Consider the following 23,328-nt stretch of genomic DNA (forward strand, 5'->3'; position numbering starts at 1 on the left):
AGATATATATATATATCTTAAATTTGTTTGGGAGATTTTAAATGTCCTTACTACACATGAAAGAAATTGTAACTACATCAGGTAATCAATGTGTTAACTAACTTGATTATGATAAGCATTTCCCAATACATACACATACTAAAGACCTTGTAGCTTTGTAGCTTATGTACATTTTATTTTATTGCCAATTATAAAACAATAAAGCCAAAGAAGGAAAAAATAGATAAAACTTGAGGAAACATCATATAATTATAACAGTAAACAACTCTTCAGAAAGAATTTAGGAAAGAGGTCCTTGTGACGTTTAGGTGTGCCCGAAAGGGGTCTCCGGCTTCTCTGCCATATGAGAAGCACTCAACAAATGCCCACTGTAGTATGAGTGAATGAATGAATAAAAAAGTAAGTGCATGGAATTTTTCATAAATAGAATAATTGATCACATCCCTAACATTCTACAGATATCTCATACACATAAAGAACTCATCAGCTGTCTTTATAATGATGGATTTGAGAGCCCACGAGATAGCTCTATAGACTAAGCTTAGGCAAGTGCAGAGGCTGGGTTCAGTCTCCAGCGCCACAGGCTGCCCTGCCCCTGCCCCCGGGCTCGCTGAGCCAGTGACCGAGTCCAGCCCGGGTGGCGCACGTCTGTAATCCCAGTACTGCGAAGGCGGAAGGCAGGAGTATCACTATGAGTCCAAGCTGCACAGTAAGACCCTCTATCAAATACATAAACCACAACAACAAAAAGATGGCCTCGATGCAGACCATGTGACTTCGGAGACTACGCAACTTCTAAGGAGATCTTCATCATCTCACAAACTGACCTTATTTTAATAAGGCAGGGGACATCATTCCAGCCCCATTTTCCATAACGATAGTAATTTAACTCAACACAACGCTCCTTCCCATTATTGGGCTCGCCTTCATGCCAGAATCTGAAAGAGAGAAATATAAGGGCGTTTTTTCCAACAGAAAGAGGCTGGGCACTGGGGATGAACTCGGTGGAAGTTGGTCAGACACGCCCAGATTGACTCCTCACCACTTCATATACAGCTCCTCCTTCACCTGCATGCCTGGCGTGTCCTGTGAACACGGTGCCCGCGTCGCTTAGTGTCCTCCCACCTCACTGCATTAAGTGTACTCCTAGAAGATATCACAGAGCCTTTCGTGTGTCTGTCCATCTTTATGTCCTGTTCACCAGAGACTGTTAGCCCATGAGGTTTGCCTTTAGGCTGAAAAGATTTCACACTGGTCCAGGGTATCAACATGTTTTTGTTTGTTTGTTTTGTTTTGGGTTTTTGTTTTTGTTTTCAGTGAAATGATTCAGGTGCCTGCAGATGTGGTTAGTCTCCAATTTTTCTTTTAGTCAAGTTTTTTTTTTTCACGTGTTATTTAACTTCCTTGATTTCCACTTTTCCCACCTAAAAATTAGCACTAGAGTAAGTGCATCACTATATATTTTGCACAGTAGATGTGAGGATCAAATATGCTAAAGAATTTAAGGATTTTCACAGAATCCTATGAATATGAACTATTGTACAAGTATTCAATTTTCAGATTTTTGCTTCATGAGAAACAGTAAATCTTAATTGGAATTTTAATCAAAAATGTATTTTTATGTAAATGAGATTAAAAAAGAAATAGAATCCACCTGGCCTTGAGGACCATTGCTGGGTGACCTTTGCTGAGCTAGTCACACTTCTAGACTCAATTTTCTCACTTCTAATGGGAAAAAAAATAACGTGGACTTCACGTGGGCCTTGTGATGGATAAATAGATATGAAAACTATTAACCCAGTATCTAGCAGCTTACACAAGGGTGAGCTGTTTTCATTTCATAAATTAGAGTTGAAATACCATGAATTCTCAAGATGATCCAGGGCCCAAGATTCTTTTATCTAACCTTTACTCACGTAGCACTTTTGTTGTACGGTGTGTGATCAACCCACTGCCAATGTCGCCGACCCTCTGGATCTGACAGTCCTATATAATAACCAAAATCAGCTTGCAGATTCTGGACGATGAAATCCTAGGGGAGCAAGAAACATAAGTAGGGCAACTGTCTTTACAGTACTCAGCTTGAACTACATTCTTTCTTTCTTCCTTTCTTTTAAAAAAACTTGTATTTTCTTTACTTATTAAATTATTAGATTAATTGTGCAAATTCATGAGGAAGTATGTGATAATTTGATAAACATCTCCAATGTAAAAGGATTAAACCAGGGTAGTTAACATATATACCTCCCTAAGTATGTTTTAAATTATTTTTATTTATATTGGTTATACAGATTAATGGGTTTCCCTTTGGCAGATTTGTACATGCGCTTAATGTAGCTCTAACCCTACCCCCAACACCTTTCTTACTCTGCCTTCCCCTCTAGCTTTACACTGGGGGAATTTCAATTTGTATAATATATGTGATTGTATCCATCCCTCTTATCATCTGTCTTTATAACACCCTTTAACTCCCCCTTATTCCTTTCCATTTGGCTAATAATAGTCATCATTCTACTTTTTTGTTATCTTTTTTAGATTCTAAATATTAGGGATGACATAGTCTGACTTGTTGCATTCAACACGATGGTCTCCTAATCCATCCATTTTCCTATCAATAACAAAATTTCATTACACTTTATAGCTGATTAATACTCTATTGTGTACATGTATCACAATTCACTCATCAGTCATCTTCTGATGTGCAACTAGGACACTTCCACACTTAGCTGTGGTGGACTGTGCTGCATTCAACATGGGCATGCAAGTTCCTACAACAGGCTGATGTAACTGATGCAGGTCTATACCAAGGAGCAGGATAGCTGGGTCCAGTGGCTGCTCTATTTTCATTAGGTTTCTTGAGACACGTCCGTACTGATTCCAATACTCCCCGCATTAATTTATGTACTTATCACCAGTGTAAAAGATTTCCTTTTCCCCAATATTTTTATCAATTTTTATTTTTTATTTTTTATTTTTTATTTTTTTTTGTTTTTTTTTTTTTGTTTGAGGAGCATAGGGACTACATCTTCTATAAATGTCTTGTAGAATTCAGCTGTGAATCCATCTGGTTCTGGACTTTTCTTTGCCCATAGGTTTTTATTTTTTTTATTTTTTCAAAGTTTTATTGACAAAGAGATAGCAATGAGACAGTTTCAAATCAAATCGGAAGGACAGTTTCAACAAATAATACACTGCATATATTCTTCTTAGTGGTTAATTGCTGTACAAGATGCGGACTTGTGATCCTATTCACAAACACCATTAGAACAAATCATTCTATTCATTAAGAGAATGCAACTATATATCTATCCCAACCTCTTTGAATACACAGATACAAAATGGACATTCGTCGGTATACCCCATTTTTTCTAAGTTACATTATTGAATATTATAGGTGTGTAAACTCAGCAAAATATTCTAAAAGAGTCCAGTAGCCTATAATAGCATTGGGTCTTATATTTAACTGGCAATGTCAGAAATTATTGACCTGAGTCCCCCACAGCTCAACTTAACAGCATGGCTTTATTTTTTATCAATTTTTATTTTTAAAAATTGATTTTATATCCTTTTTTGATGAATTTATTAGGTCTCCAACTATAGGGTCATGTCATCTTGAAACAAGGACAATTTGACCCCATTTCCTATTTGTATCCCATTCATTTATTTCTCTTGCATAATTGCTGTGATAAAATTTTAAAAACTATGTTATATGAGAGTGTTGAGAGTTGACATCCTTGTTTTGTTCCTGACCTTAGAGAATTTTTTTCAGTTTTTCCAATGCAGAATGTTGTCAGCTATGAGTTTATCATACATGACCATTACTACATTGTTGAATAATCCAATACTATCTTTTCTTTATCATAAAAGGATGTTGAATTTTGTCAAAGACTATTCCTGTGTCAATTGAAATAATAATGTGATTTTTATCTTTGATTCTATCTATGTTGTGCATGTCATTTCTTGATTTGCATATGTTGAACCATTCTTGCCTCTCTGGAATGAAATTAAATTGATCACAGAGAATGATCCTTAAAATGTGCATTTGTATTATCTGTATTTTATTAAGTATATTTTCATTATGTCTATAATTTTTTGTGTGATGGGAGGGCTTTTTTTTTTTTTTTTTTTTTTGTAACATTCAATTTTATTATTTCTTTCTCAAGAGTTTTCTTCAGTCCATTAAGACTCAGCTCCCCTTACATGGGCTTTGGTGGAGGTCGTGGGGCAGCACCAGCAGGTCTAAATCGGGGTGGAGGAGTTCGGTCCTTACGGGCTTCACGAGATCGATTTCTGACCACTTTGCTGTGAATGGCACAACTCACACAATAATGCAGCTTCACATACAGCTTGGGAAGCACATAACCGTCGAAGACACTCGCTTCGGAAATGTCCCTGACGGCGGCGGCCTCCACTATGTTCCGAATGACAAACTTCTTAATAGCCTTATCCTTGGGTACGCACCGGGCGCAGTTCGTGCAGCGAATAGGCTGCACATGACCGCGGCCCTTTTTGGCACGACCGTTGTTCCTTCTTTTTTTCGTCATCTTGGAAAAGAGGACCCGAAAGAGCGGGAGGGCTTTGATATCAACTAAATTCTTTAAGGCCAAAGAAAACTGAAAAGAGAAAAGAGCCAAGAATAGTCACATGCGTCCTCTAGAAGTGCCTGCTTTTAGCTGAGCAGGGCAGGGTCAAAGACATCACTTGTGAGTCTGATTTTCATTATATATGCAAATAGTTGTGGTCCATGGTGGTAATGAGCTTTCATCTCAGACTTACTCTGTTCTTGTCTTCACTAAGAGAAGGCATTCTTCAAAGTTCTACATGGGGAAATGTTAATAGACTTAACCATTTTCCCTTCAGAACATCTGAGATCTAATTTAATTCTTAATTATTGATTGTGTCTTCATGATTGAATTTCACTTCCCTATTCAAGTTATTACCCCTCTTTGTTAAGCAATTTACAATACATAAAATATTGAAATCACAAATTAGAATTCCATGCAAAAATACTTTCTTCCTCTTACTCAACCCCATATGTACTGCAACTCTTTCTTTTAGGTTAGGTTAGTTTTAATACATTAGGAACCAGAAACACTATGTGAAGACAGAGGAGGACTCACTTATTGACAGTCTTCTGTCACAATAGAAGGAAACAGAAGGAAAATACTGCTTCAGCAAAAACACATGTACAACAGACAGAGAACAGATTTTATCATCTCCCTAGACTGTACCTGCTCTTCTTGGCTGTTGATCACCACCAGATGAGCCTTCCTTCTGGAGCAGCTCTCCTTGCTCTTGTTCCATGATGTGGAGAGAGTAGAAATGAAGTAGCAACGGGAACTAAACGACTTCCAATTCTTTGGGCAACAACTCCAAACCTTTTCTTTATTGGGATATATAAAAACCACTTTTTAAAATGTGTGTATTATTAAAGTGCAGGCCTGAAGGACACCATGTGGAATCTGCTGGTGGGACACAACTCACATCTTCACCCAGGGATAAAAAGAAGTGTCTACGCATCAGTTGTTAAGAAAGCCAACTAAGGGCCGGCCAGATAGCTCAGTAGACTAAGGCACCTGCTTAGGCAGATCACAGTGATCCAGGTTCGATCCCCTGCATGCCCTGCCAGCCCTGCCCCGCAGGGTATGCTCAGACAGCATTGAGACTGGGCGTGGTGGCACGTGCCTGTAATCCCAGAGTTTGGGAGGCAGAAAACAGGAGAAGCCCTATGAGTCTGATCTCTGACTCATCAATACGAGTCAATCACAATGAGTCTTGGAGTAGTGAGAACCTGTAGACCCTATAGACCCTATCCTAAATTCAGGGGAAAAAAAAGAAAGGAAAAAAATTCAATTAAAACTTAATGTTTAAATGAGACTCAGCCTTCAAGAATACAATGCAAAAATCCCAGGGTTTTCAGAAAATAATTCATCTCAAGAACCAGCAAGTGTTAGAGATAGAGCACAGCATCACAAAATCTGCCTGGCGAGGACAATGTCCTGAATTCAATTCCCAGTATAAAAATAAATTTGAGGAAATTCTCAAATTTTATTTAATTATTTTTAAATTACAATCAATACATGTTAATAAAGAAATCAAAAGTAATAGGGCTATCTTATAAGGATCTTACATGATAAAAATGTTTCAGTGAGAATGAACAAACCTTGAAACAACAGAGAGCTTCATCAAAGAAATACTGAAGAATGAAACAAAAATTTCATATTAAAACTTCAATAGCATCTTAAAAAATCAAATGGGTTCAGCAGTAGAATATAGAGATCAGAAATCAGGGAACTGATAGAAAAGGCAATAGAAACAGACAACTGAACAACAGAGATATAATAAAAAGAAAAATAATAAATGGAGGGTTGTACTATGATTCTAAATGAAACAACAGACATGCAAAATACATGAACTGATTTCAGGGAAAAGAAAAATTTTAAAATATACCTGTATACCTCCTTATAGTTATGAAGTAAATAAGCCACAGTACAGAGGAATTCAAAATTATCATGAACCTAGAGAATCCAATCAACACTTTTAGAACACTCCACTCAAAAGAGTAATAATCTTTCTTTAGAAAATTGAATAGAAGAGCAAAGGCAATCTGGGGCAATAAAGACAAGGCAGGAGGTATTATAATTCCTGACTTGAAATTATACTACAAGACTACTGTGATAAAATCAGCATGGTGCTGGAAACAAAATAGACCTGAGGATCAATGGAATAGATTAGAAGATGCTGAAGCCCCTACAAACACACTCAGCCACCTTATCTTTGACAAAGGGGCCAAACATAATCACTGTAATTAAGATACCTCTTTAACAAATGGTGCTGGAAAAATCTGGCTGTCTACATGCCGAAAACTCAAACTTGACCCAGGTCTATCACCAAGCACTAAACTAAAGTCAAAATGGATTAAAGATCTAAACATTAAAGCAGAGACACTAAATCTCCTGGAAGAGAAAGTAGGATGAACTCTTGAAGACATAGGGGTAGGCAAAGACTTCATGAACAAAAATCAAATCACACAGGAAACAGTTGAAAGAATTAACAACTGGGACCTGCTCTTACTAAGAAGTTTTTTTTTTTTTTATCTGAAAAGAAAGTACCAACAAAGTGAAAAGGCAACCCACAAATTTGGAAAAAATCATGACAAATAAGTACTCAGACAAAGGTCTGCTCTCTACAATTTATAAAGAACTAAAAAACACTAGGGGCCCAAAGTTTAAAGACCCAATTCAGAAATGGGCATTCCAGATGAACACACGCTTCTCAGAGGATGAAATTAAAGAAGTGAATAAATACATGAAAAACTGCTCCACATCACTAGCCATAAGTGAAATGCAAATTAAAACAACATTGAGATATCATCTCATTCCAGAAAGAATGGCTATCATAAAAAAAATCACCCAACAACAAATGTTGGAGAGGCTGTGGGGAAAAAGGAACACTTCTCCACTGTGGTGGGAATGTAGACTGGTGCAACCGTTATGGAAATCAGTGTGGAGACTCCTTAGAAAAGTTGGACTGGAAATCCCATTTAACCAGCTATTCCTCTACTGGGAATTTTCCCAGAGGATCTGAAAACATCCTATCATAGGGATATATGTGTGCCTATGTTTATAGCAGCACAATTTGTGATAGTCAAATCTTGGAAACAACCAAGATGCCCATCACCTGAGGAATGGTTGAAAAAGATGTGATATTTTTACACAGTGGAGTATTACTCAGCTATAAAGAATGGTAAACTGCAAGCCTTTATATTGAAATGGATCCACTTGAACATATACTCATAAGTGAAATAAACCAGACACACGTGTAAATATCATATAGTTTCCCTGGTATGAGAACTCAAAAGAAGAAATACAAATAGAAAGCTGTAATACAAGTAAAAGGAAAACAGAATCTCGAGGACTAACTAATCAAAAGAGGGAAAGGAGATCTAGGAAACATGGCAATGTCAAACCATACAGTTATATGTAGAAGATGGTTAATGCAATGATCCTGAGAATCTTCAGAAGATTTTTGAGTCTAGTAGTTAATTGGAAAGATTCTCACCCTGACTAACTATATATACTGATACCTGTGAACTGAGCAACTGCACTGAAAATGATGATCTGTGGTGGTAGTTTCATGCTTGGAGTGCCTGTCATTCTGGCATTCTGAGTGCAGTCTGCTTGTCATGACATGCCAGTAGTTGCTGTGCTGTCTCTAGGGTAGATGATTATTCAAAAAGAAGGGGGTGGTGAATGAAGGCAAGAAACAGGAAAAGGAATATAGTGGAACTGTCCTGCTTCAAGGTTGTATATGGTTAGATTTTTGCACTTATATGTAAACATAAGAAGTATATAATTCTTTATGCCTATTTTTAAAAATATATTCTAATTTTTAAATGTTTTTTCATCATATTCTATAGGGACTTAAAGTTCAACATATCAATACTTGATGAAAGATACCTGTTTCATGTTATGCCTAAGATGTTTGATATTCATACATATAGTGAGGTTAAGTTTAACAGGCTAGGTTGTATGGTAATAACAATAAGCTTACCTTCTGGATGGTTAACAATCTAAGTTTGCAGACCAAAATTAGAGAAAAAGGAGGGTCGCAAGGAAAGCCAACATTTTGGCCCTAGCCTTCCAAGGTCAATTAAGACTCAGGACATAGGAGAACTTGTACTGTAATGTCATGTAACTCGGTAGTGTCCCAAGTTTTCTGATCAAGGAGACTATGGGGCCAAAGAGGAAAGTGATCGGTGATGTACAGTGTGCTTAAGGTGAGTCACATGGAGAGAAAACATTCTCTCAGGCTTTCACAGAGAGCACATTGGCCAAGCAATGGCCATGACTCATCCACATGGCTGACACTGACAAAGGATCTACAATCTGAGGTACAGGATCTCAGGATAAATCCTGAGGGGATTTCACTGACCTTATCAAACCCAAAGCTACAACTCTTGTTGCATAGGTCCTGCTTTACCTTGGTCTTAACCATCCAGCATAAAAGTATAAAAATGAAGTTAAGAAGTAAAGCCATGCTGTTATGTTGAGCTGTAGGGGACTCAAGTCAACAATTTCTGACATTGCCAGTGAAGCAGAAGACCCAATACTAATATGGACTACTGAACTCTTTTAGAATATTTTGCTGAGTTTACACACCTATAATATTTAAATGATGGAACTTAACAAAAAAAGGCAGATAAATGTCCATTTTGTATCTGTGTATTCAAAATGGTTAGGTAAATACATAGTTACAATCTCTTAATGAATAGAGGCATTTGTTCTAATGGTGTTTGTAAATAGGATATCAAGTCTGCATCTTGTACAGCAATTAACCACTAGGAAGAATATAAGCAATGTGTTAATTATTGAAACTGTCCTACCAATTTGGTTTGAAACGGTCTCATTGCTATTTGTTTCTCAATAAAATTATGGGGAAATAATAAAATAAAATAAAATATATTCTAAAAAGAAAGAATATTAAAGACAAATAGTGTCCTCAAACTACAATCAGTGGGAGCCAACTGAAAAGTGAATTCAAACAAGAAAGCAAGAAATTCTCCAAACACTTGAAACTAAATCACTCTCCTTTACATACATACATAAGATCAAAGGAGAATCAAAGGAAATAAGTGAAAGTGAAAACACAATATATCTAATTCTGTAGGATATAGAACAAAAGTAATAAGGAATCTTGAGAGAACTGGCTTGTTCTAGGGAAAAATATGTACTGTGAGCCTGGGAAGTTTTATAATGTAAGAAAGTGAGAAAACAAAAATACATAGCTGGCACCATGTCAAAGGGGCATCAAAACTGACTGACAAGGCTCCCACTGGCCAAGGTAAAATAAAAAGATAAAATAGTATTGGATCATAATCCAGACTATAAAATGAATATTCATGAGCATGTACAGAGACAAATAATTCAGTAAGTTAATAAATGGCATAGAAGAAGCAAATCTCACAGGAACATAAATTTCATATAAACTACAAAAATATAGTTGATGGTTGATTTTCCTTGTTATTTTGGTCAAACATTCTAGATGTATCTTCCAGGATGTTTTTAGATGAGATTTATGCTGTGACTGGTGACATTCGAGTAGAGCAGATACCCTTCACTGCATGAGTGTGCCTCATGCAATCCATTGAAGATCTTAATAAAGCAAAAGAATGTTCTCCCCTGTGCAAGAGGGCAGTCTCCAACACACTGCCTTGGTCCTCATCCGCAACAATGGCCGTACTGACCTCTGCAACAGACTGGCTTCACTCAAACTGCCACCTTTTCCTGGGTCTCTGGCCTGGTGAGTGCCTACTTCAAATTTTGGAGTGTTTTGCACATCATCAATTGCATGAACAGTATATTTTAAAATAATGTCTATACGCATATTCGCTTGGTTCTGTTTCTTTGAGCACCCTTACTAATACACTCCATGATGAAGGACAGGAAGCACAGCTCTTCAATTCAAATGTGTGGGCATCACATAGTGTCTATTCCAACAGTGCTCTGTGTGGAGAGAAGGGGAAAGGAGTAGTATTACAGTGGAAAGGCCTGACCAAAACTACCTCCTCTAAAGGAGGTGTCAACACCAAAAGGTAAATTCACTACAATAATATATACCTAATATAGTATATGGAGAAAACAGCATTTTATACCTTCTACCTTCCTACCAAAAACCAATAATCCCCATCTAATTATCAAAAAGCATCATATCTAACAGAGAGATATCCTAACATATGTCAATCACTGCTTATAGCTATCAGGATCATCAGAAACAAAGAAATCTGTAAAACTATCATAATCAAAAAGAGATTAAAAAGACAACAAAAAGAAATGTGGTGGCATGGGTGTGTGGACAAGGAGTTGGGGCAGACGAGTTAAGAGTCCCAACTCCTTGGACTCCACTTGCTATTCTTTTCTTTCTCCCCTACTCCTATCTAGTGGTAGTGGGCATTTATATTTGTGATTCTTTTCACTCATTTCCAAATTTTCAAAAATTTTTGAATTGGGGTAGTGGGAAAAGCAAGAAAGGAGAGAGGGGAGTAGAGGCAGAAGAGCAGAAGGAGGACATGGAGATGAAGAAGATTAACCTGGAGTTAAGAAACAGCCCCAGAGGAGGTGACAGAATTGGTTCTTTATAATTTCCTGTGCATCAGTGGGGAAATTGAGGGCTTGAATGACACTTTTAAAGAACTAGAATTTCTGAGTATGGCTAATGTGGCCCTACATTCGCTGACCCAGCTTCCCAGCCTAAATAAACTTCAGAGGTTGGAACTTTCTGACAGTGCAGTTTCTGGAGGCTTGGATGTTTTAGCAGAGAAATGCCCAATTCTTACCTACCCTAATCTGAGTGGAAACAAAATCAAAGATCAGAGTACAGTAGAAGCTCTGCAAAATCTGAAAAGTTTGAAAAGTCTGGATTTGTTTAACTGTGAGATCGCAAACCTGGAAGATTACCAAGAAAGTATTTTTGAGTTGCTACAGCAAATCACATACTTAGATGGATACAATCAGAAATATAATGAAGCACCAGAATCAGAAGAGGTGGAGGATGAAGATGGAGAGCAAGATGATGAAGATGAAGCTGGTCTCCCCAAGTGGGGTGAAGAGGAAGAGGACGAAGACGAAGATGAGGATGAGGAGAAGGAGGAAGAGGAAGAGGAGACGGAAGAGGAAGCTGGCTAGGACATCGGAGAGGGAGAAGAAGTGGGTCTCCATACTTAATGAAAGAAGAAATTCAGGATGAAGAAGACCATAATGGCTATGCTGAAGAAGGAGAAGAGGAAGAAGAAAGTCTCTAGGAGCAGAAGAGAAAACAAGAAGCTAAAGATGACAGTGAGGAAGAAGACGACTAGTTGCTCAATAACCACCCGCCAAAGGACCACGCTTGCTGACGCTCTAGGTGGGCAGTGGCACAAGCATATCTTCATTGCACAGCTCTTCCCTGCAGAAGATAATATGTAACTTTTCATAGGAAAAGTGTGGCTTTACTATTTTTTGCCTTATCATTCCAGTTAAGATTTACTGGTCTGTTAATGATCAGATTGTATGTAAAATTTTCATTGACCCTTCCCACCATTGTGAAATTCTCTAGCAATTTATTTAGAAACTTAATTTTTCTAATTCAAGCACACTGTATTAGTAATTTTTAGCCCATAATTAAGCAAAATTTCTTTTACACAGGTGTAGTTTGGTGCATTTCATTCATAAGATTTTAAGTTATTTGGAAATTAACTGAAACTATAGTCAGCTGTAATATGAAATGACAATAGTCTCTTGAATAATAAGTTGCTTATGTTTTTTGGATATGATTCAGAGAGCTTTAGTTTAAAAGCAGTGACTTTTTGACTAAGGGTACTGGATACTTGCTACACGAGTTCTTTTAGAAAGCAGATGCAGGACAGCACACGACCTACTCAGCAACATATTTCATGAATTTGAGGGATGCTGTTCAGTAATTAATGCAGTTCAGGGATTTTGTGATGACAGGTAAGATTTTATGTTTGACAGAAACATCACAACTGCTCATACCAAGTCCAGAGGCATGCGGTGAGCCCTCCCTATATGCCCAAGTTTGTGCACTGGGTCTTCCTCTAGGCGATTGCTGTGCTCTCCTCCCTTTCTTGCCCACTGTGTCCCAGGAGTTTAGGCCCTTGGAGTCCCAGGAAACCTTTAGTCTCATACCTTAGTCACTTTTTTAGATCTGGCTAAGTTTTAAATAAGTGAGGTGGAAAAAATTGATATTATTTTCAGATCCAAATGTTGTTGATACAGTTTTATTCACCAGGTTCTGCTTAGGATAGAAGCAAGAGAGGCTTTTACAGGTGGTATTAGTGTTTCTGTAAAGCCTGGACAGTTGCCTGATGATAATTAAATTTAAATTGGCTTCCCAAAGGACTTGGATGACAATTCTATGAAGTATTTATAGTTTTCCTGAAGAGAACTTTAATTATTCCTATAGTTTTAAAGCAATTACCAGATAACATTATTGAATATGGTAGGTGGAAAAATATTTGTAACCAAATTGATACTAAGGTTGATTTTCAAGCTAGTGCTCATTACAAATAGAACAGCATTTGTGTTAAGTGTGAGCATGTGCACATCTGGCTGTTGAACGGAGCCTGACAAGGAAATGAGCCCCTTTCTCTCTTCTCAAGGAGGCATCCTGTCCATGGCAGCTGTGCTGTTATAATGTTTGCTGTCTGAAGTTTTTTCTCTTTGAATAATTGTAAGTTTTTAAAAAGTGTCAGCAAATTGAAGTTATGCTTCTCTACTGGGACACATTTAAACCAGTATGGTATTGTTGATGCTCTTTTTTTAGTTTAAAATGGAGGTCTTTGAGTATTAGAGTAAAAATTATGAAGTTATTTGTGGAGAAACTAGAAAAGTTGCAAACTGGCTGAAAACACAGGATAAATTTATCAAGAGCCTGGAATCTCCTGAAGGCCAATTTTTTTTCCTTATTTAACAGTTGGAATGTCCTATTTAGTCCCTAAGCATTCACAATGCATACTATGCCATCAATAAGTACAAAATGCTTATTTTTAAAATTAAATCTATACATTGACTTTCTTATCGATCATTTTATTATGCAATCATAATTAGAGTTCTTTGGTTTGACAACAATACTTACAGCCCCCACATAACTTTTAAGACTTATGTAGCTTTGTGGGTGGTATTTTCATGCAAATAAGTAAGGGTGGGTTTTATATTTTGTAGAAGTTTTGGGTTCTATTTTAATACTCTTCATATGGCAGTATGTATATAATGTGTTAAAGGTCCTCATGAACCTTTCCCTAAAATCTTTGAAGTCAATACCCTTGTGCAACTGTGTTTTGAATAAAGCCTTGACAGTGTTAAAAACAAACAAACAAAAAAGAGGAATGTGAAATTCTGGAAGGAATTCTCAAACAGTAAAAGAACATTAGATGAGAATTTAAAATACGTAAGTATAGTCAGGAACTGCACTGACAGTATGTGACCAGTAACCAGCATGTTAACACTGGTTCATTAGCTAGAATCAATTCCTTTGCTTATGTAAAATGTTAGTAGCAGAGGACCATATACATTATGTGCCCAGAACAGGTTTAAAGTATTATATTTTCAGATTATCTGCCCAATTTTTGTAAACATGAAAATGTTCTTAATAATATATTGATTTAAATTTTATTTTTGCTACCAGAAATTGAACTCGGGACCTCATACTTACCAGGCAAGCTCTGTGCCACTGAGCTATATCCTCTGCCCTAATTTTTTTAAAATGCATTTGGTACAGGGTCTCGCTATGCAGTTCGGACTCACAGTGATCCTCCTGTTTTGCTGGGATCACAGGGGAGGACAGTTGCCTGTTGATAATTAAATTTAAATTGGTTTCCCAAAGGACTTGGATGCCAATTCTATGAAGTATTTATAGTTTTTCTGAAGAGAATTTAATTATTCTTCCTATAATTTTAATGCATTACCAGATACATTATTGGATATGGTAGGTGGAAAAATATTTGTAACTAAATTGATACTAAGGTTGATTTTCAAGCCGATGCTCATCACAAATAGAACATGAGGACTCAGTGGCCCGGCTCAGTGTGCAGAACTGGCATGCCATGGGGTGTCAGAGATCGAACCCCGGTCCCTGTGCTTGCCTAAGCAGGTGCCTAGTCCACTGAGCTATCTCACTGGACCTTTATGACAAATAATTCCTATTTGTCATAAAGCAGTCACTATCATCATTTTCATCAAATGATTTTAACTGCAATGAGAAAGAAAGAGCAGTGAGCACAAAAAGCTCAGAAAGAAGCAAAGGCTGAAGGAAACCAAACATAGTGCAAACTTTGATACATGCAAGCCTCACACAGACAAATTAAGGTGCACATCTAAGAACTTCGTGTTCTATGTATTTGTGCACTTGAAGCTTAAAATGACAACTAGATTCCACTTCTCAGTAGGATCTTCCCGAGATCCTAACTAGAAATACTGGTGTGGGATCCTTACATTCTATAGCAAGCAGTGCCATTCTAGATACATAAGTTTTACCCTGTGTGGTCGAAGTGTCTTTTACACACTCCAATTCTGTCTGAAACAGTCCTCTTACAGTGATGTTTTCTTCAAGATGCTGGGAATATTTTTGAAATAAAACTGGAAAAGAAAATAAAAAGCAATCATTGTCCAGGTAGAGTACTAATTTTTATTGTTACTCTCTTGCATTCCTTATACAAACCAAAGTCCACAAATATGCAATTATGCAAGTAGACAAAGACTGATTGGAAGGGCCGGGCAGATAGTACAGTGGCAGAAGCACCTGCCTGGCAAGTGCAAGGTCCCAAGCTCCATCCGTGGTACTGAAAAAAAGAAGAAGGGCTGGCAGTATAGCTCAGCAGACTAAGTGCTTGTTTAGGTAAGCACAGGGGCCAGGTTCGGTACTTGGTACCACAAGCTGTACCAGTCCCTCCTCCCAGGCACAGTGAGCTGGCGATGGAGTCCGAGTGTGGTGGCACATGCCTGTAATCCCAGCACTAGAGAGGCAGAAATCAGGAGGATCACTACGAGTCCCAGCTGCATAGTGAGACACTGAAAAAAAAAACCTGATTGGAAATGATTTCCCATCACTCCATAGTTAATATGATCCTAACCGTACTGACTGTGAAACATAGATATCTCCAGGAAGAGCTGAAAGATCACTAGTGGGGGAGGGGGGGAGACGTATTTCCATCAAAATAGGACAACGTTTCCTTAATATGGAAATAATTTCCATATTGTCCTTTCCATATGTCCATTTCCACATTGTCCTTTATTATGTCATGTAAGATGCTTACAAAGGCTAAGTCTTGGGAAAGAGAGGAATTATCTGATTCTCAGGGGTCTGAGTTAGACAATAGAAAACTAAACCAAAGGAATCCAAAATTCATCAAGAGAACTTTTCTCTCCTTCCCCTGCTCCCTTTAGCTCTTTCCACCTCACTGGCCCTGACTGCTCAGACCATCAGCTTTATCCACCATTCTCATACCAATATTCCTGTGGATGTTGTGCATTCTTATATGTTACCTTCTGCCTTCCAAACTCTTATTCCATCCCAAATCCAAATAAATGTATCTCCCACTAGACATTTGAGATTTCACCCAGCATCCCAAAATTTGTCTTTCACTTACAGCCTAAGTTGGTATTCATCCTGCTTTCCCTCCCTCTTTAAATAACTTCATGGTCGCTTCATTTACCAAGGCAACATGACAGACACATATAATCTCCCTAGGTTTGCATGCACAGATTTAAACCTTCATCAACCCTCTACCTGGATGATTATTTTTTACCACATAAAGCCCCTTCTTTCTCCTCTCTTCACTATCTCTTAGTCAGACTCACTATTTCTCAGTTGAGTGTTGTTTTACCCTTCTAACGTCTTTCCTTCAAACCTCTCTACAAAGCTCATTTCTATAATTCAAAAATGATTGTATTAATAACCTGCATAAAATTCTTTCACAGTTCTCCATGACTGTCAAATTGCAAAAATAATTGCAATTATAGACAACTACTTTATTCACACCCTTTCAACTCTTTGCAGCTTATCCAACCTAGAACACAGGTCTATTCCTCCATTTCTTGAATTTAGACTGAACTTAAGCCTTCCTTTGACTAATAAAATGTGCAGAACCACCTCCATGCTAGGTCCAAGTTGAGCCTCAGGGATGCCTTGAGTCCACCTCAGGCTGCGAAGTCTGAGAGATGCAGGGTGATCATAAGCTGGATAATGGAGGATGGCAGAAACGTGTCTCTAATTTCCCCTGGGACTCCAGCTAACATTTTCTTCCTCCAAAGCTGTGTCACCTGTGATGGCTCCCTGACTACACATGCAAGAGTGAGCTCAGCCAGGGCCGAGGACCTTGCTACTGAGATCATCTACACGGTCAGCCCCACAGACTGGAGATAAATATTTATTGTACTCTGCTACACTTTAGACTGGCTAGTTAAGCAGGAAAAGATACTTTATAAAATAGTCAGGAGGGAAATGCACCTAATGCTATGAAACACTCACGATCTGATCTTTGGAAATGTCTGCCGCTTATAGTTTCACATCTTCCTTTATCACGTTAACACTATACATTCCATCTACGCATACTTGTATTTCCCCCAATTTTCCTTTTCTCTTATATGTTTGTGCCATCCTTAGTACACACAACTCTGGATGCCTCCTCTGGGAAGCCTCTCTCGGACTCCTGTGCTTGCTTCTCATGGATGCAACACTTCACACAAGGTGTTGCAAGCACTGCCTCATTTGTCTATTCAGATTTCTTGAAACCAAGGGCTGTGGCTCTTTGAAACTGTCTGAGGTAGGTGTGGTGGCCCACACTTGTAACCCCAGCACTTGGGAGGCCAAGGCAGGAGGATTATCATGAGTTGGAGGCCAGCCTGGGCTCCACAGGGGTCTGAGGCCAGAATGAACTGCATAGCAAGAACCTGTCTTCAAAAAAAGAAGAAAAAATGAAACTGTCTGACACATTGATCACATACATCAAATGGCTCTTAGTAATTAGTATTTATTGATGAACAAATGAATGGACATATCTACCAAAATATGCTAGATCTATCTTTTTTGAAAAATGGGATAGTGTGCTCCCGTAATCCCAGATCTTGACCTCACACAGCCTTTGGGGAGTCACAATAATTCAAAGAAAATTCACTGGAGAACTCTTCCTGGAAAATGTCCCCCACCACCTTCTCTTTTTGTCTGTTTGCTCAGCACAAAACAAATGTCTGCATACTTAAGAGAGTTCCCACTAAAGTCATACATATGTTTTCACATTTACCTTGAAGCTGATACTGACATGATACCTCAGAAATTTCACTCCACAGAACCCACATGGACATATGTATTTGCTCTAAAGAGAATGGAGTCCATTATTTTTACAGTCAAGGAAATAAAGTCAAAAAAAGACCAGAACTCTCAATGGATTCTCATCAATTATATATCCCCAAGTGAAACTTCTTTTTTAGCGTTCTGGATGAATCCATTGTGAAATGACAGTTTCCAGTAGACATCTTGTCATCACAGAAGTCACACATTGCTTTATTGATTCAAATGGTACACTTACTGATAGAAGGGACAGACAATAAGATCATCTTCAGCACAAAGAGTATCATCATCGAGGCCAGAAGCAGCTTATGAATATAAGGATTACTTGTGTGAAAGCTGGCCTTCTCCTTGGGATCTAAAGAAGAAACTAAGGTAGTTACTTACTTCAGTAATAAATTTCGCCTACATTCATCTTCTTTCTCCTCTTATTCTCCGTTTTCTTATACTGTATACATTAACTAACAGTATGAACATTTGAAATTATATGAAAATTGGGTAGAAAAAATTATAATGTTTGCAATAGAAACTTTACTAAATTCAGAAAAGCACAACTTTTTATCTTTGAGAATAACTATTGTTATCCTTTTAACCATTATTAAATTATATAGGTACATTATCTCATGATACAGCTTGCAGAAATCTGACCTACTATTTTCTCTTACAGTGAATCATAAACAGTTTTATATCATCATGTTTTCTTCTTCAACATAAATAACTGCATAATATTTCATTATCCATGTAAATATTCTTTGAGATTGCTTCTCACTTTGAAAAATGTGATACTTCACAAATCTTTACAATTATGTTTCACATTTGCAAGGTAAGGTCTGTCTTCATGGTCATCATCTCATGGTTAGAAACCATTTAGGATCAGGACTTTAGCTTACTGGTAGAGCACTTGCCCAGAATCTATAGACTCGTATTCACTCCCTAACAGTAGGTTGAAGTAAAAACCTCCATCAAGATAGAGTGCTACATTGGCCAAGCAATGGCTGTGACTCATCCACATGGCTGACACTGACAAAGGTTCTACAATCTGAGGATAAATCCTGAGGGCATTTCACTGACCTTCTCAGACCCAAAAGCTACAACTCTTGTTGCACAGGTCCTGCTTTACCTTGGTCTTAACCATCCAGTAGAAAAGTATGAAGACAAAATATGGGAAGTAAAGTCATGCTGTTATGTTGAGCTGTGGGGGACTCAGGTCAATAATTTCTGACATTGCCAGTTGAACAGAAGACCCAATGCTATTATGGGCTATTGGACTCTTTTAGAATATTTTGCTGAGTTTACACACCTATTATTTTCAATAACGGAACTTAGAAAAAATGGAGTATACCGATGAATGTCCATTTTGTATCTGTGTATTCAAAGTGGTTAGGATAGATATAGAGTTGCATTCTCTTAATGAATAGAATGATTTGTTCTAATGGTGTTTGTAAATAGGATCTCAAGACCGCATCTTGTACAGCAATTAATCACTAAGAAGAATATATGCAGTGTGTTATTTGTTGAATCTGTACTTCCGATTTGATTTGAAACTGTCTCATTTCTGTCTATCAATAAAATTTTGAAAAAAAATTAAAAAAAAGAACATGTTAGGCAAAAAAAAGAAAAAAACTTTTAAAAAAAGATAGAGTGCTAGACAAACAAAAACCATTTTCTTAAATTTACCATATATCATTAGAGAGGAAAAGTACTTTAGTGTTATATAATATGAGTTCATTATTGGAAAGAAGTACTTATATATAGATGAGATGAAGACACATTAAAATGTAAATCATGGTTTTTGATGGCCAGAATGAAGAGAGAGTCATGAATCTTTTCTGAAAATACAGTTCTATTTTTTTATTTTAGAGTGGAAAAAAGATAAACATAACAAGGAGACTGAGTTTCAAAACAGGTTACAATGACAGCTACAATAGTTGATATATTTCATATTGTTGTCTTCCTAGTGGTTATTCAGAGTACAAGATATAGGCATGATATCTTGTCTACACTGTATTAGCACAAAACTTTCCTTTCACTGTATAACTATCTTGTATATACTTATATCAACATGCAATTCTACAGCCTCTCTTAATGCTAATCCACAGGCAACTCAATCTGCTGGGACTCTGGCGCTTCTTCAGCATAGACACTTGAAGAACCAGCAGCTAACATTATCAGGGTCTTGTTATTCATCTTCTCTTCACCCTTCACCTCCCAATTAACTGTGACTACTCTGAAATAATCTTCTTACCTTCTGCAGAGCCTGATCTCACTTCCACACAAGTCTTTTCTGAAGCCATGTTGAGGTAAGACTTTCTGCCTTCTCAGAAAATATGCTCCATATATGTCTCACAACATGTTATAAATAAGAAATAAACATGTTAGTAAGGTATCCAGTAATTAAACAAGATGACACCTTTCACAATAAGTGGACAGGTATCCTGAGAGAAATGTGTGAAAATGACTACAGTGCAGAGCCACTCCGTCCACAAAAAATGTCCAGTTCCCAAGACCAGCACAATGAAAACCGCAGCCTTTGACTGCACTAAAATTATACAAATACAACAAAAGTGGGAACTCAAAATGCAGGAGAACAAAATAGGAAGGAAATGAAAAGAGGAACCAAGAAATTAGAAAAGTCCTTCCTGAGAACTGTGGTGTATGAGCCCATCATCAAAGAGAAAAATTCATGTGTTTTCAAGTCAATTATAATTATTTATAAACCAATCAAAGTGAGCAAACATTTGTACATAGTACATTCGTCTCATAATTTGTGGCTGATAAATAGCTTATGGGTACCATTCTAAGAGTATCACTGATGCAAACTCAGACATTATCCTCCCCCCCTTTCCCACCCTACTGTGGTGGGAAGGGACTTTAGATCTTTTTTCTGAAGCTGTATTTCTCTGCTCTTAGCTTTCCCCAGCTGGGTATAATTAATTCAGTTCCAAGATAGTAGACTCTGACTCTTTGGATTTCTCCAAGTAATAGGACTTTTGTGTTACATGTGGTGGTCACTGATGCTTTGTGCTGCTGAAGTCTTTCATGGTGGCCCCAGATAGCATGTAATAACAAGAGTGTTCAGGTTGGGACTGGATAGGCAGGAACAAACCATGTGATTCAAGTACAGGGATTTTGAGCCTTGAGATACCTGCCCAGGCAGCAAAAGGATACTGAACATTGATTTTAACCTTAGGACCAATAATGCAATCAATCCTGCTATGTAATGAACTGTAGTAAAAATCTCTGAGCATCAAAGCTCAGAATAGTTTTCAATTGGAAATACTCTCATATTCCTCAAATTAAAAGGCTGAAAGTTAGAACAGACATGGGTCTATGCAAATTTCACATTTGAGACCTTCATAAACTTCATCCCATATGTTTTGATTTGTATCTTTTTTATATAATTGCACCATAATTGTAAATATGGCATAATCCTGAATTCACAAAACTATTTTTGTAATTATCAAACCTAGTGAGGTCAAGGGGATCCCAAAATTTCGGGTCTGTTGATTGGAAATGAAGTCTCCCTGAGAACACGTAAACTTGTGGTTGGAATCTAAAGCAAGGATAGTCTTGTAGAAGGAACAGCGTTAACCAGTGTCTTAGTTACTCTTCTCTCATTGCTGAGGCAAAATGCTCAACACCCAGAATCAAGAAAGGAAAGGTTTATTTAGCTCATAACGTAGGTTTTAGTTCATACTCAGTTGGCTCCAATGCACAGCAGTACATGGCAGAGAGCAACTGTTGTTCAGAGTGGTAGAAAACAGCAAAGAGCAAAGAAAGGGGCAGCAGCTATTACTTCTAATGAGCCTCTCTTCCCTCCTTATGTTGTAATTCAGATTACGCACCCCAGGGCAGGGGTAGCACTCACACTCATAATCCCTACATTAGATAATGAATTAATCACAAACTCTAGAAGCCACCCCATTGACTACATGAGACTTTGCAGGAACACATAGATACAAGCCATAACAATCAGTAAAAGTTGGCCTAACTCTGGTAGTTAGTGGAAGTTGTTATACTACCTCAGTACTGTTAATTTCACAGAAACAAAATAATTACCATGGTTTGTAGGTGAGGAATTTTTTAACTTTGAAAAGTTATTTTCTTTTTTAGATATTTTCTTTCAGTGTCTCTCTATGCAGATGGCCTTGAGCTCACCCTATAGCCCAAATTGGTCTGAAACTCATAACAAGCCACCTGTCTCAGCCTGCTGAGTGCTGAGATTACAGGCATACATCACCACACCATGCTTGGCAAGTTTTATTTTATTTCATTTTAAAGAATAAAAACAAATAACAAAACAAAGAATTGGGTCAGCAAAATAGCTCAGCAGGTTAAAGTGCCTGCAAGCAGGCACAGGGACTGGGGGTTCAATCCCCAGGCCTGGCATGCTGGCCCAGACACTGCAATGTGTTGAGATGGCAATTGAGACTGGGCGTGGGTGAGTGTCAGTAATCCCAGCTCTTGGGAGGCTATAAACAGGTAGATCACTACAAGTAGGATCTAGTAGTGGGACCCTGAACACCCTGTTGACCCTTCCCTAAAATACAAATAAATAAATAAATAAATAAATAAATAAATAAATACATCTTATCAGATATTGTTTTGCTATTTTTTTAAAGTAACTGTTCCAATTTTGTTCACTTTTCTAGGCTGTAAAAAAAATTCTTTCAAACTGCCAGTTATCTGGGGCAACCATTATGGAAATCATTGTGGGGACTCCTTAAAAAACTAGGACTGGAAATCCTGTTCAAGTCAGCTATCCCCCTACTGGGAATTTTCCCAGAGGAACTGAAAACATCATATCATAGTGACATATGTGTACCTATGTTTATAGCACCACAATCTGTGATAGCCAAATCTTGGAAACAACCAAGATGCCCATCACCTGAGGAATGGATGAAAAAGATGTGGTATTTTTATACAATGAAGTATTACTCAGCTATAAAGAATGATAAACTTGAAGCCTTTATAGTTAAGTGGATACCACTTAAAGATATAAGTGAAATAAACCAGACCCACATGTGTAAATATCATATAGTCTCCCTAGTGTAAGAACTCAAAAGAAGAAATAAAAAAGGTATAAAAAAATTGAAAAGAAAGCAGGAACTTAAGGATGAGACAACAAAGAGAGGGCAAGGAGAAAAACTAGGAAACATGACAGGGGCAAAGCCATACATTTATACGCACAAGATGGTTAAGGCAATGGTCCTGAGAATCTTCAGCAGGTTTCTGAAACTAGCACTTAATTGGTAGGATTCTCACCCTGACTAACTATATATGCTGATACCTGTGAACTAAGCAACTATACTGAATTGCAATGTGTAATAGTAGGGTCATTCTTGGAATGCCTGTCTTTCTGGTCTTCTAAATACATACCGCTTATCATGACATACCAATCACTGCCATACTGTCTCTCAAGTAAATGTTCATTTTAAAAAAGAAAGGGTAATAAATGAAAACAGACAAGAAAAAAACCTTCCAGCTAAA

At 37.5% G+C, this 23,328-nt stretch overlaps 1 protein-coding gene and 1 pseudogene across 1 annotated transcript; one reads left to right on the top strand and one right to left on the bottom strand.

Annotated features, from left to right (window-relative positions):
- Positions 1-743: 743 nt before the first annotated feature.
- LOC101580026 (C-type lectin domain family 4 member A-like) lies at positions 744-20,297 on the bottom strand. Its single transcript, XM_023710681.1, has 6 exons — positions 20,084-20,297; positions 18,080-18,196; positions 15,030-15,131; positions 5,232-5,383; positions 1,917-2,032; positions 744-938 (listed from the first exon to the last, which is right to left on the bottom strand). Exons 1-6 carry the CDS (start codon positions 20,130-20,132, stop codon positions 785-787), a joined length of 690 nt encoding a protein of 229 aa, XP_023566449.1. The 5' UTR covers positions 20,133-20,297; the 3' UTR covers positions 744-784.
- On the top strand, positions 11,069-11,854 carry LOC101578319 (annotated as a pseudogene).
- Positions 20,298-23,328: the final 3,031 nt, after the last annotated feature.

This window comes from Octodon degus, unplaced genomic scaffold (assembly GCF_000260255.1).
Source record: "Octodon degus isolate 3935 unplaced genomic scaffold, OctDeg1.0 scaffold00018, whole genome shotgun sequence".
In the NCBI taxonomy this organism is placed as follows: domain Eukaryota; kingdom Metazoa; phylum Chordata; class Mammalia; order Rodentia; family Octodontidae; genus Octodon; species Octodon degus.

Bases quoted from the DNA above. Each gene is read 5' to 3' on its own strand.
- LOC101580026 (XM_023710681.1), bottom strand. From the start codon at position 20,132: ATGGCTTCAGAAAAGACTTGTGTGGAAGTGAGATCAGGCTCTGCAGAA. The intron at 15,132-18,079 runs GTAAGTGTACCA...TTTCTTTTCCAG, and splicing joins ATTGTCTGTCCCTTCTATCA to TTTTATTTCAAAAATATTCC. The intron at 5,384-15,029 runs GTAAAACTTATG...ATCCCAATAAAG, and splicing joins AGACACTTCGACCACACAGG to AAAAGGTTTGGAGTTGTTGC.